General features: G+C 43.7%; 1 protein-coding gene across 9 annotated transcripts in view; it reads right to left on the reverse strand.

Moving 5' to 3' along the window:
- Positions 1-15,031, reverse strand: part of TRRAP (transformation/transcription domain associated protein) — a 110,979-nt gene that overhangs the window by 80,298 nt on the left and 15,650 nt on the right. For all 9 annotated transcript variants that reach the window (XR_013831479.1, XM_079943865.1, XM_079943867.1 and 6 more), the window contains 9 exons: positions 13,366-13,504; positions 10,973-11,051; positions 9,211-9,445; positions 8,210-8,576; positions 8,024-8,121; positions 7,340-7,534; positions 6,337-6,528; positions 3,836-4,001; positions 1,982-2,238 (listed from right to left, as the gene is read on the reverse strand). Coding sequence is in view for 8 of the 9 variants with exons in the window: in XM_079943865.1 (XP_079799991.1) it covers positions 1,982-2,238; positions 3,836-4,001; positions 6,337-6,528; positions 7,340-7,534; positions 8,024-8,121; positions 8,210-8,576; positions 9,211-9,445; positions 10,973-11,051; positions 13,366-13,504 (1,728 nt within the window). In the remaining variant the exon portion in view is untranslated. The remainder of the gene's footprint in view (positions 1-1,981; positions 2,239-3,835; positions 4,002-6,336; positions 6,529-7,339; positions 7,535-8,023; positions 8,122-8,209; positions 8,577-9,210; positions 9,446-10,972; positions 11,052-13,365; positions 13,505-15,031) is intronic.

Here is a 15,031-nt window from a genome sequence, read left to right on the forward strand (position 1 = left end):
CACGGTCCCCCAATCCCAACTCAAAAGTTATGAAAGACTACACGGCAAAAACTCCTCCTCCCACCTCCGTCCCCCAAACACACAGTTCCCTTCTGGAAACCAACGATGTTAGTCAGGTGTGTCCTTCCAGAGAAATCGTATGACTTTACAGAAAATGCACATATAAATGTTCTTCCATGCTCCTACAGTACAAATGGTAGCATGTCATAAACAGTGCAGAGCTCAAAGGCAAGAAAACTGAACAACATATTGTTTGGGCAGATATACAAAATGGGATAGGGGAGCAGAGAGGAAAACACAACTTGCTGCCACAGTTCTTGACCTTGGGTTAGATGGTGCCTTCTCAGGTTTTTACTTCTATTATTAGGCTTTATAACTTACAAACATGATATATAAACTACCTTTTACATTTCAAATCTGATATTACAAAGGACAGCGAAGAGGGAAAACAGTGATCATAAAGGGACCTGCATTACGGGAAAAATGAGTTCCTGTGTACCTTGTACTCACAATTAGTATAAGGAACAGAGACGTACTCAATTGTTCCCAAACACTCTGTCAGTTTTCCCATACCTTTTCACCTAAATTATCATAAGCCCTGAAAATCACCATAGCTCACTATTCAAACCTATTTTCTTAGACCACCTTCTGTAACAATGCCAGGTATTAGTGTCCAACAACAGTCAACATAAAATCTTGGAACTCTTCTTAAAAGCAAAATTCGAATTTCTCTTACATTCCTGTAGGTCCAAAGAGGCTTCCCTTCATGACTGTCGAGAGATGTAGTCTAAGACTCCTTACCCTCCACCTGGCCCACCCAAAGCTCAGGTATCCTCAGGAGAGGGGTCTTCTGCTTACCTCCCCAGGAGGGGGTGGCACTGGGAACGGGAGGGTTCAATCTCCCAGCACTCGCACAGGTTCGTAGCGGGTTGACGGTACTCTGCCAGTTGTCCAGCAGGTAGGGTAACTGTGCCTCCGAAAGCAAGAAGCCCTTACCCAATTCTCCCTGGGGCTGTCTGCCTCACATAAGGGCAAGAGGCCCAAGAACCCATCCTTGCCTCCTCTTCCCACAGGAAGCTCACCCAGGCTTGGGTCGGGCCCACGGTCTGCCTTCCAGAACCAACGGTCCTGTTCTCCGCTCAGGCTCGAGAGTCAGTCAAGCCTCCAAATGACTGGACTTGGACCTGGAGGCTCCAACCCAACCTCTAGGCCATGCTCTCCTGCCTAGATGGAGCCCAAGATCTAAATTTCAGGACTGACAGGCGAGTCCTGGTTGCACCTCCAACCTACTGTCCAGAGACTCCTGTACTTGAGTTACTGCCCATCACAGAAAGCTGGCATTTGGACTACCTACTTGGGGCCAAATACTCTACACCAAAGGGGCAGGTGAGTAAGCAACAGGCAGCCTGAATCTCGAACAATTACCAACCACATTACAAATCATTACCATCAGCAAAACATGAAGGAATAATCTGATAACTGACACTGAGCTCTAATGACCAAAAATATAAAATGCCTGCAAAACTGCCTCCTTTCTTATCTGCTGTTTCCTTTGGGGGTGGCCAGACAGCTCTACTTCCTTTACAAGTTTGCGTCTCTACTGTGTAACTCAACATCTCTCCTGGATAAAGAGAGGATCTCCCTGGAAGAAACAGCAGCCATTTAACACCTGCCTTCCCAAGTCATCAGCTTCACAAGAACATGACACTGTGAAAGCCCTCTGAAAGGGGAGCAATACTGCAAAACAAATATTCACTCAATACCTACAATATTTCTTGACATCGTTTCGTAAGCCAGAAGACTCACACAGCAAGTTGACGCCTACACCAGTAGCCCACCCGAGAGCAGGGAGCCCACCACTCCGCACGGCGACCTCAACAGTGGCCAGTCACTTCTGAAACTGACAGCCTAAAATCCTCAGTGAGAACTAGATACGTAAGTCCTGGCGCCCTCTGCTGGCGGCACAGAAACGCAGACTTACCTGCATGAGCTCTGCGCGCACCGGCTGGATGTGGTCATAGAGGAAGTCGGGCTGCAGGTTGTCCACACACAACTCCAGAGTCCTCAGGCCTTGGCTGACCAACGTCTGCGACCCGTTGAGAGCCGACACCAAGGGGTCCATCAACATGGGAAGATAGGGCAGGAGCGAGCTCAGCCGCACGGGCACCGTGAGACACAACTCCACGAAGAGGTCCTTCATGTGCTGCTTGTGCAGGCCACTCTGCAGCATGTTCAGCCCTAAACACAGGGTGTGAGGCCGTTGGGGGAAGTTACTTCCCAGACACATGCCCAAGTTAACTGTACAGAGTAAGTGACCCGCCTTTTCACATAAACATCAACCCGATAATAGGAAGGCTTTTTACGCCTTATAATTTCTGTGTTAGCTAAATCTATTCTGTAACTGTACCCTGTGACCTCTTCCATCTACCTTATTCGTGGTGACAACAGCAGGCTGCACATAGTTTCAGTTACAATTAATACTATTTAATATTGATTAAGTTAATATTAAGGACTAATATTATACATCAAACTTTTAAAAATCATGTCATGCTATGAATAAGCCCAGTCTAAAGAAACAGACTCCAATATGACGTGTCCATATCAAGCTTGATGTTTATAACCTTACGTGTTTTTTCAGATTTCCAGTAAACCACAGTTGATGTCTATGCTCTAAAATAAACATTAAAAAAAAAAATCCACTTTCGGTTTTTATAAATGGGAGGAGCTTCCTGCTCATAAACACAACCCCCCAACTTTTCACGAGGGTAACCAAGTATTTACTGAGCCCCTTCCTAAGACATGTCAGATCAGCACCTGCCCACAGAACCTTAAAGACAAGTGGAAAGAGAAAAGCAAGTAACAGTGGCCGCAAAGGCACGTCCCAGGCAGCTGAGGCTGAAGAAAGAGGAGCTATCAGGGAAGGCCAAGGCATCACACAGCAGCCACACCAGATTCAGAATCCAAAGGAGAAGGTGGGTGAGGAGAGGGCACAGCTAAGTTCCCAAGGAGGGGATGTACTTGAACAAAACCAGGTGGGGAGAAGTAAGGCTGGGAAGAGCGCAGGAGGGAAAATCAGACTGATCAGAGCAGAGGGCGCAGGCTGGGGAAGACTGGGGACGGGGTCAAACACGGACGACAGAGCCTGACTATGGGCCTCTTTAAGCACCTGGCCTGGGGGACATAGGGCCATGTTACATTCATCATTTTCAAGGATTTCCCAGTTGTGAAGATTCAATCCCTTGCCAAGCGCTCGCCCTTACAAAAAAAAAAAAAATTCCTAGGATAGTGTTTCTAGTCAGTTCATACCTGTAAACATTCACTGGACCCAATATCCCTTTTAGTTATATATACCTTGAAAGCATTCCTAACACACAGGAATAAAAGAATTCTGTCTATGCAAGTTAGCAACTAGATAAAAATATAAACATATTTTTATGTATTTTATATAAAGCTTATATCAGCTTTGTAACTTGTTTTTTTCCCTTCTTGTTCTGATTCTCTTGCAATCTAGGGATCCCTGATCTTACTAAACCACTTTCTAGAACTGCTTATCAAACGCTACAAAAATGTAACAAAGTCCTGACCGGGGTAACTAAGACCTTCCAACTCCCATTCAACTCTGAGCAGGGAGAAAAACCCATCCCTTTAAAGATGCACTGCCTTTAAAGAGAGGACACAGGGATGGACACACACATACACACACTGCAGGGGACATGTACATACATCCCCTCACCATGACCTTCACCAGGTGCAGAGCAGGAACCCCAGCAAGCAAGGGAAGCAAGACCCACGCACGCGCACAAGACTAAAAGGCAACCAACATCACTGCGCTGACCTTGCAGTAGGTTTGGAAGGAGAGGCAAAAATTCCTGATACAGGAGATCATGGCTACCTCCCCCGATGGAGCGGAACAAGGCTCGAAGCAGCAGGAAATAGTTATAGGGTTCTTTGGCAGTCTGGGCGAGCTCCATTGAGCTGTTCACAATCTTGTGCAGGTGAGGCTGCAGGATGGAGAAAAGGCAGGTTAACAAGCTCTAAATGAGGAGGGTTCACTGCAAAAAGATAGGAACGGAAGGTAATTTTGATGAATTTATTCTAAAAGGAAAAACAAAATAAAAATTTTCCAACTTTTATTTGACTCAAATTAATTTCTTCTAAAACATATGTAGGCTTCCACCAGTTTGGCTGTGAAAGCAGCATTTACTAGGTTCCCATCTTACTATGTAGGTACATGATGCTGAGCAGACACTTTGCAACAGGAACTGGAGGGCCTGTGAGCTCTACTGTTCTTGTGAACAGTCCTTCGTGAGACCAAATAATCAAACAAGATGAGGGACTTCCCTGGTAGCACAGTAGTTAAGAATCTGCCTGCCAATGCAGGTGACACGGGTTCAATCCCTGGTCCGGGAAGATCCCACATGCTACAGAGCAACTAAGCCCGTGAGCCACAACTACTGAGCCTGAGCTCTAGAGCCCACGAGCCACAACTACTGAGCCCGTGTGCCACAACTGCTGAAGCCCGTGCACCTAGAGCCCACGCTCTGCAACAAGAGAAGCCACCGCAATGAGAAGCCCACACACCACAATGAAGACTAGCCCCTGCTCGCTGCAACTGGAGTAAGCCTGCACGTTGCAATGAAGACCTAATGCCGCCAAAAATAAATAAATAAATAAATTTATAAAATAAAATAAACTTTAAAAAAAAATCAAACAAAATGAAAGAAGCCTGTTCCTTAACTATCAGAATGCAAAATGCAACCTAAAGGAACTGAAACTTCACTACCAAATACCATACATGCAAAGTTTGGAAGGACCTCAAACGACATTATGAGATGGTAACATTTTAGAAGACTTAATCGAAAAATGTGTTCATGAGCATTTTATTAGCTTATAGTAAGTTTAATCAACATTTTAAGACAGATTAGTTTTTTATCTTGTACTTCAAATCCTAGTTTTGACATGTGACAGGTTAAGTTTGATGTGAATTTTTTTGCAGGTGTATTTAAAGTGAACTGTGACCTGTAAACTACCTGTATAGTCAGTGATACAATTACAAGTCTGTTACTGTATATGGCAAGATATATTTCTTTTATGGATAAATCACATATATTAGTCTCATGACAAAACGTTCTATGAAATTATTCTTTGAACATCTTTCTTGAACAATATTCCAAAACCCCATCATTAGACTTGTCTAATCTATTAGGTTTTATTCTCTTTTTATTTTATTTTTTTTAATTCTCTTTTTTGTTGGTTTTTGTTCTACATATTGTCCCAGATATCGGCAAAAATGGAATTATTTGAAGACACCAAATTATGTGGACAAAGACTATTAAATATTTTATATCTTTCTAAAAATTTGAATATTTTCTTTTTATACTAACACAGAAGTAATGTCAAGGTTGTTGACAACTGATTACTATATAACTGAAAAAATGGAGGAAACTGTCACATAAAAGCACAAATTACTGGTGCTTTATATCACCACCTATATATTTACTTCAGAAAAAAATAGATCTTTTCCCCTATGGGAAAACATCTCTCTTCAGACAGAACTGATGATAATATTCAACCTTCTACAGAAATTAAGTGGAAGAGAATTTTGATAAGGTTTTTGTTCCATCTGCTGCCTTTAGTGGATGATGTAACCATGCATTGGTTTCTGCCATTTGCTAGAGTCAAATAACTGATGAGATAAAATTACACGTATAGGATTAGTCATCTATAAAAATGTGTTATGAGACACATCCCTCCCAGATGGTCTTAATAAAGGACACAAATTGGCTAGAGCTCTTGATTCAGAGGGGAAAAATGAACAAATAGCCCTGAAATGGGATGTTTATGTGCTGCCACAGAAAATATGAACACAGAGATGTGCTGTGGAAGATGGGTATGTGATGAGAACTGTTACACAGCCAGCCATTTCCCATTGGATCTGAGAGGTAAGATGTTTTTTCCTCTTATATTCTTCTGCGTCACTCAATTTAAAAAAAAAAAAAAAAAAAGCACAGTGTGCTCCTACACTACTTGTGTGGTCCACACAAGAAATGAGTTTAAAAAAGAAAATCAGGGTGCCAAGACTAATGACAACCCCTGCCTACCACGAGAGCTCTGAGTGTTCATTTTGGATTAGGAGACAAATAGATGAAGCTCTGCTTTAGAAACACATGAAATGTTTTCTACACTTGGCCCTGATTCGTTGTAAACATTTATTAATTCAATATTACAATATTTATAAATATAAAGAGCAAAGCCAGTTTCTGTTCAAAATGAAGAAAATTAAAAAGCAACAACAAAAAAACCCAAACACAATGCACAGCTTGGATCTGAGTTTACCTTCAGCATTTGTTCGTTTTCAGCTGCGAAGAGGGAGACGGAGCCAAAGACCAACTTGAACAGTTTGAGGTACAGGTTGGAGAGCTCCACATTGGAGCCCATTTCTGGCAGGCGGTCCAGGAGATATTCCACCAGAATTGTAGCAAACAGAGCAGAGGTAGTAGGATTTGCCAAGAAGGAATTGGCAACAATCTGTCAAAACAAGAAACACATGTGACAAAAATCATTACTTCCAAAAAAAAATCCCACAAGGACTCAGGGGCAAAAAATATACACATCAATTTTCACTGCAAAGTAAAGGAGCTGTTACAGTGGAGGATTCCTGGACTGAATGTCAATATTATGACATAGTGTGAGTGTGTTTCATGTTTGGTAACTGCAACATTGTTGCTTTTGTTGTGGTCATCCATTTACAATGCTTGGTGTCAGTTTATTTATCTCTTGTAAAATAGAATACTGTGTGTGTGTGTGTGTGTGAGTTGTGAAAAAAAAAAAAAGAAAAGAAAACTACCATATGGCAATTGTATCAGTTACCTATTACTTTGTAACAAATTACCCTAAAGTGCAATGGCTTAAAACAACACACATTATTTCAGTTAAAAAATAAAAAAAATCATTACTTCCCCAAAGCGGATTCAAGAAAAAATAATGAACTTTCCAAAATTACAAAATCAAATCTGTATCAGACACTTCAAGAAATGAATTATCCACCAAAAGAAAAAAAACAAAACCGATTTGAGCACTGAGTGGAGTTCATTTAAGTACTTAATCTGTCATTTTATTGTCACCATCAAGGACCAAGAGCCTACATCTAACACGTATTTAATTTCTACTATGAAAGGAAGTGGTCCAAAGCATCTTAAACTTTTGAAATTTTTCTTTTACTACAGCCTAATAGTTCTCTAAATTTTGCTCTACAGCACTATCCTTAGGCACATCACTTACAAAATAAAAGGAACACCAACTATTCGACACATGTTGAAAGAACATAAGAGTGTCATACCTGAAGAGCGTAATTTTTTGAGATTCTTTCCACCATATAAGGGACTGTAGTCTGAAAGATTTCTTTAAACGTTAATGGGTTCATCATCGTGAAGACGCCGGCAAAGTGCTCCAATACCTCCTTCTCTTCCTTCATTCTAACAGTTTGGCAGTTTGCTACTCGAATGTATGTCTGTCCATTTCCTGCTATCTGGACCTAGCACAGGAAAAAAAAAACACACGGGAATTAAAACTGAATATCTCTGAATATATTCCAATACACAATCAGATCAACTGAATACTTAAAACAGAGTATTTGAATTAGATAACAAATCTCCGCCACCTCCCCCCTCCCAAATCTTTTAAATTCTCTATTTTCACCTTAAATTTGCGGGGGGGGCGGGGAAGACCTCAGAAAACAAAAACCTTCATTAGGTGTTTAAAACAGTAAGAAATTTAGTAAAATTAAATATCGTTTCTATTGCATTCCCTTTACACCATCTGCCCCTCAAAATACACTGACACAGGAATTCTCACCATAAATGCAACCCTACGCTACAGAACAAAAGCAAACCTCGGTATATGAATACTCTAGACCATCCAAATAGTAACAGATTTCTGAGACCCCTTCCATCACTAGCACCTCTAATCCTAAGAGGCATTTTCCACACTCAGGAGCCTGGTTTGAGGGCACTCACTGCCTTACCTGATAAATATCTAAAGCCTGCATTGCATATTTCACAAGTTTTATGTAAATCTGAGTCTCTTTGGGCTGCAACTGCTTGTTGGGAATGAACTGAGCTTCTGGAAAAGAGAGCACAATAAGTTAATGAGAATAAAACCCACTCTATGAAAAACATCATTTGTCGAAATGATTCAAGAGCACAATTACCACCAGGCGCTTTGCACGACGTTATGCCCCACGTGATTGTCTTGACGCCACAGACCAAGGTTTTTACCAAACTCCGGCAATCCGTAACTTGGAATGTCTGCTTGTCTTCCTTGTCCTTTTCTCCTTGCTTCTCAAAGGGAGGCACGGGGGCTGGCGTCACAGGGGTGGCAGGGGTGGGGGGTGGGGGTGGGGCCGGGGCTGGGGCGGGAACGGGGGCTGGGGAAGGGGCAGGGCCGGGAGCTGCAGGGGCCGCAGGCACCCCCGGCAGAGCTGCTTCCACGGCTCCGAGTTCCGACTGAGGCTTGCACTTCTTAAAAATGGCAGAGAGCTGGTACCTCGCAATGGTGTGGAATTTGAGAACAAAAACCTGTCAGGAAGAGCAAGTGGAGGGGAGACAAAAATCATTCCTCTTCAATAGGCCAACAACCCTTCCAGAAGACAGAAAAGAACTCTCTCTGAAACCACCTGCTGAAGTTGGTGCTCTTCCCCCACAGGTACTACAGCAAGTGTCACCATCTCCACTTCATCCGTGGAGAAGCAGCTCAGGAGAGCTGGGTGACTGGCCTGATGAGCAGGGCCTGGATGCGACCGGGGACTGCTCCGGGATCCACACTATCTACCCCTGACCCAGGCACCCTGGGTATCTCTCCAGAGAAGTTCACAGATAAGGTAGCACTTGGCTAGGCGGTGTCCCAGAAAACACCTCTCCTGATTACTCGCCAGGAACTGTGCTAAGAGCTCACGCGCTGCCCTACTCATCTCAAACAATCCTAGGAAGCAGACACTGTGACTGTCCCAGGTTAGAAGACAGGCAGACCAGCCTCTGGCAGGTCAAGCATCTCGCCCAAGGATCCTTGGCTAGTTGATGGGGTAGTGGGGGTTTGAACCCAGGTGGTCTAAACACCCAGGACCAAGCTGGCAACTGGGCGGCCCGTGAACTGCCAGCAAAGCGCTCATGTGAGTGGAGCGCCGTGCGGTGAAGACGTGGAGGGAACCGGTACCTCCAGCATCCGCATCAGCACGTCCCGCCCATTGCCGCTCTCCTGCTCGCTCTTGGAGCGGATGCAGTCCACCAGGTTGAGCAGGAGCTTGCAGGACATGGTCTGGATGCTGCTGGGCAGGGACTCATCATCAATATTCTTGGCGAAGAGCTGGACGGCGAGGGAGAGGTCACTGAGGGGCAGGTGCTGACGGACGTGGTGCACAAGGTCGGCCAGCGTGCTGTAGGCGAGGGGCCTGCGGGCAGAGACCTCTGCTAGTTTGCATCTCAGCGGCCCCACCCGCCTCGGCTGTGGGCCACCATCTCCACCACTACCTGCGCCCCAGGAACACCCCCAGTGGGATGGCTCATCTGGGGCACGCTTTACAGGGTCCCAGTATCCCCCCTGTTATTTCCTCCCAGCTACATGATTAGAAGGCTCAGGCCTTGTCTTTTTGCTTAAATCTTTACTTTCTAAATTAAAAAGGTTAACTTTGTGCGCATCATGTTTATACCAGCACATCTAGTTAATCTGAGCAGAAGTAACTACCAGCTTGATTGTGCACTAAATGGGTTCTGCTGCTCAAAGCTGAACAGCCTCTGTCAAATAACACCTTATATACCATATATTTTATTGAGCCGCAACAGTAGTGTTCAGGCCACCCAGCACTTTCACTCACTGAACGTCTGGACACCTGCCATGTGCCAGACACTGCGCCCAGCACCAGGGATGCCAGTGACCCCAGTAAATAGAGCTCCTGTCCTCAGGAAGCTTATTTCCGGGGCGGGGGGGAACACACGAGTAAAGAAATCAACTGTGTAAGTTGCTAAGTGCTGCAGGAGATGTGAAAAGGCACCAGGAGAAAAACTGGTGGGGGCCAGAGAAAGCCCCTCCGAGGTGACATCGGCTCTGTGACCTCAGCCAGGGACATTTCCATCTGGAGGAAACTGGCAGGTCAAGGCCCTGATTGGGAACTGCCTGGGGGAGTCGAGGAGCCGCAGAGGCCCGCGTGGCCGCAGCAGGTCAGGCAGAGAGAGCAGAGTCAAACCCCGCGGGGGCCACATGCCATGGTCAAGAGTATGGGTTTTGTCTAAGGGCGACCGACAGAAACCACTGGAGCGTTTCAATCTAACATCCATTCAGGCGGGTTCAACCCCAAGTTATAAAGAATGTCTTACTCGATATTTTACAACAGTGTTTTATATAGAAAACACAGTGAACCGTCTACACCATATTCAGAATATTCTGCATACTTTTCATACGATCAATCACACCTCCCTTGTTAGAACCAAAAAATGACTAATGTTGATCCCTTTTACATTGTGAAAGATGATTAAATGTTAATTCTTCCCTTTAGAAATAATAAGCATGATCACAACTATATTTATTTTATAAAATGCATGAGAAATAAAGACTAGGAGGAAACAGTTCAAAATATTACCCACGTTAGTTGATCTCCTTATGGAGAACCAAAGTTTTCTCTCCTTTCTTCTTAGTAGGTTATCAAATACTTTTTTTAATAAAAAGGTGCATTTACTACTTAGAAAGCAAAACAACTAACACTAGTCAGATAGTTCTACCTACAATTTAAATCAAGACAACTACTCTGATTAAGCCAAGGCACTAGAAGCAAACTAAGGCGTTTCCGAAACTTCCCGCAATTCTAAATCCAATGGGAGAGGAAAAGGCCCAACAGTCCACGCTCATTGAAATGCTAAGGAAGTGTCAGGATCCACGGTCCCTGGCACTGAATAGACCAGATATCACGGGTTCAACATCATACCTGAGAGTCTCTCGAGCAGTATATCCTGAGCCAATTAGTATGGATTCATCAAACAGCTTGTCCATGCAAGGAATGAACTCTGGAACACAAACATCCATTGCATACATCACCAACCAAACCAGGTGTGTGTAAGTCACTTAATAGTACTTTCACAGGAGCCAGCCTGTACCAAGGAGCAATCCAGATGTGGGGCGGCGTGGGGAACATGAAGGCACACGAGCTACTTTAGTCTAAGACGCTGGCTGTGCTGGGCCACACCAGCCACGTGTCACAGAGACGCGGTCAGGATCACATTCAGTGTCAGAGAATAAACTAAGAAACCGTGAGCCTCGTATCGCTGGAGGGGAACTCGCCCCCAATGCTTCAAGGGAGGTGCTGTCCACTGTCCTTAAAAGCTGGCATGATCCACCCAAGGGGACAGTATTCCCTAAAGGCCCCTTTATTCACTGCCCTGAAGTCGTCCTTCTTCAAGACTGTAAGGTTAGTCATTATGGAGAAATAAGGATACTTCTCCATAGGAATTACAAAGGTCTAGGACATCCTAGTGTTCTCACAGGCATGGGTCCCAAGTTAGGGGTCCCAGGCAGAGCCACCACCAAACCTCCCCCCGCTCCTCTGCAGGCTGAGGCCCTCTCGGGGTGGAACAGCTGGTCCCCACTCAGGGACAACTGGCGTTTCTGAGGTTGCGCACACAGGGTGGCAAACAGTAGAGCAAACAGTACATTCTTTGCCAGCAAATAGCTACTGAGGATCAAAGATACAAGACACATGCACACTGGAGAGATGCCTCCTACAGCCAGGCAGCACAGGAAGAAAAACGAGAGAAGCCACAAGTAGTCCCTGAGGTCGGAGGAGGGGACATGCCCCGCTACCCATGGCGAGGTGGCCAGGAGGAAGGAGGCACAAAGGAAAGATGCAAAGGGCTGAGACCCCACATGCCGGAGGGCCGGCTGCGGGGATGAGTGATGTGTGCAGAGAAGAAATTAAGTTGCACGGCACTGGCTTCCAGATCACATTCAAGACCCAGAATCAGGGGCTTCCTTGGTGGCGCAGTGGTTGAGGGTCCGCCTGCCGATGCAGGGGACGCGGGTTTGTGACCCGGTCCGGGGGGATCCCACATGCCGCGGAGCGGCTGGGCCCGTGAGCCATGGCCGCTGAGCCTGCACGTCCAGAGCCTGTGCTCCGCAACAGGAGAGGCCACAACAGTGAGGGGCCCGCGCAAAAAAAAAAAAAAAAAAAAGACCCAGAATCAGATTTTCTAGGGAAACAGATAAATCTGTTAAACAGTCAGGTTTTTCCAAACTACTGCTCCTCAGGATTAGCACAAATGGGTGACCGTCTGGTATCATTTTGGATGCCAACCAAGGAATGTTTTCACTAACATTTGGTAGTGGATGTGTAAATTTTAAATATATGCATGCATGTTTTGTATTTATAATATGGCTAACATTTAACATGATTCTTTATAGGTTTCTTTCAATGAAAATTTGAGATGTCATGATGTTACCTGTTTAAGTCTGGGAACCACTACGGGCTTCAAAATAAAGTATCTTGTTTAGAAAAAAAAAAAAAAGCAACAGCAGCCTTTAAAAGCTGAATTCAACCGGCCTAACACGATCTAACCTTGGAGAGTAGCATCTTGGATATCTGTCAATCTTTGTAGCGTTAACAAGACTGAAACCAAGCTTTATGGTCTCAAAAGAGGGCCTGGTCGTGTGTGACGGATCAGAGGTTATCTGATAACCATGAGAAGGGTTTTTAATCTGTCAGCACTTCAACAAGGAGAAACCTCCTGCTCCGTGGCTCCCCAATGCACCTCCAAAGTTCTTATTATTCCAATGGCAGGAATACCGAAAATTAATCTGACAATGGTGCTCCAGACACAACTCAGTCACTTCAGTAAATAGATTTTAAAACATCCCATTTAAAACTCTTCCATCATTTTCACAACATGGAGAAAGAAAACACTGTTTTCTTCTCACCTTTTAAAGATTGCTGGCTGTGAGTCAGAAAGCAAATGGCTATTTGCAATGTCAAAAGACAGGCAGTCAGAAGGCAGAGAAGTACTAAGAGATACCCAGACCATAAACTGTGCTAAGGAAATTATCACATTAATTATGAAACTGTTGAGAAGACAAAGGGAGAACCCTGGTGGCAGGCAAAAAAGATGGGCAGAGAGAAAGAGAGAGAGAGAAGGAAGGAGGGATGGGCAGGCAGAGAGAGGGGGAGGTAGAGAGGCAGATAAAGGAGAAAAAATACACCTAAAATAGCAATAAAGAAAGGACACACAGAGCCAAAATACTGAGCGAGCTGCAGGCTCAGCACACAATGGACCGCCAGCAGCAGGCCCACATTCACAGACAGGCGAGTGGCCAGAGGCAAGACAGACGTACGGTTTCGCAGCTCGGTAGTGAGGATGTGCTTCGCGGCAATCAGAAGCTCCTTTCTGAGGTGCGCAGTTTCTGCTGGACAATTTGAAAGTAGCTGTAACATTCCTTTTACCATTTGCTGAGAGTACTTAGTCACCAACTCCTGTAAAAAAAAAAAAAAAAGGAAAACAACACAGTTATACTGATAGGCAGTTGTTAAGAAAAACCCAAGTTTTATAAACTTTTAAAAAATTCAGTAAGAGTAAGCTTGGCTCAAAGGACCCTCAGAAAGTAATAGGCCTAACACACAAGTACTATCCGAAAAGTCTTAGCAGTTTGTGTGCACAATGCCACCCCGGAAGGAGGGGCAGCCACATGGAGCAGTTTCTTTTACGTCATGGGATCATGGAGGCCTTCCTGTATTTTCTGTATTTTCCCAACTTTCAACAGTGAATATGTATTGCTTCCCTGTTAGAGGGAAGGAGGAAGAAATAAATATTGAAGTTAAAAAACAAAACTATTTACTGAGTCGTCCCATTGATGTAAGTTGTGAATGACACCAAAGACACCTTTAATCAGCTCAGAATGCGCTCCAGTCACAACTGCCTTTTGAGGTGTTTCAGGAAGCTATTCACAATAACTCAAGCTGACTAAAATATCAAGGGGTATCTAATCCAGATTTTTCTTTTTTTTTTTTTACAAATGTTCCATTTTCTTAGTGTAAGTTATCATTATCGAGATAAACACATTAAAAAGGGAGGGGGGAGAAGGCTACAAATGTTTTCAAAGGTAGTTTAGAATAAAAACAATTTGACACACACATTTTCATTTTTACTTTCCTGAAATAAAATCTTTAAAAAAATGATCAATTATAATACAATTCCATTGCTCTAGAACAGATCAGGACTAAATTTATGCCATACTTTAGAATAACCACCTCTATACAAGAGTTTTATTCAAAAAAACTGTAAGACTAATGAGAGATAAGGTATCAATTTTTTCCTTCAAGTTCTTATGATTTAAGTAAGAAGAGACCACAGCTCCAAGTGGGAAAAACAAAAATAAAACTACTCTACAGGTTCCTCAAAAAAGCCTCCAAAACCTCTTTATCAGTTTTACTTGATAATGCCATTTTTTGAAGTTCCAATCTCTCCCACATAATTTGCTATAACACACAACTTCCAATAACAGCAAAAGTCAATAAACCTCATACATCCGCATAAAAATCTGTGTGCAAATATCTATATGGCTTTATTAAGCCAAAAATGAAACAGGCAAGTCTATAAAGACAGGAAATACTTTAGTGGTTGCCAGGGGCTGGTGGGTCAGAGAAGAATGGAAGTCACTGCTCATTGGTACGGATTTCTTTTTCGGGAGAAAAAATTGTTCTAAAATTGAATAGTGATTATGGTTGTACAAATCTGTGAATAAACTAAAAACCATTGAACTGTACACTTTAAAAGGGTGAATTTTATGGTATATGAATTATATCTTGATAAAATGCTTTAAAAAAATTGGAAATGATCCAAATGTTCATCATCAGAATGGATAAACACCATGATTACACCCATACAACAGAATACACCACTATGGCCTGAACTGTGTATCCCCCCCAAATTTCATATGTTGAAGCCCTAACCCCCATTGTGACTGTATCTGGAGATAAGAGTCTTTAGGAGGTAATTCAGGT

This window comes from Stenella coeruleoalba (genome assembly GCF_951394435.1).
Source record: "Stenella coeruleoalba genome assembly, chromosome: 15".
NCBI lineage: Eukaryota > Metazoa > Chordata > Mammalia > Artiodactyla > Delphinidae > Stenella > Stenella coeruleoalba.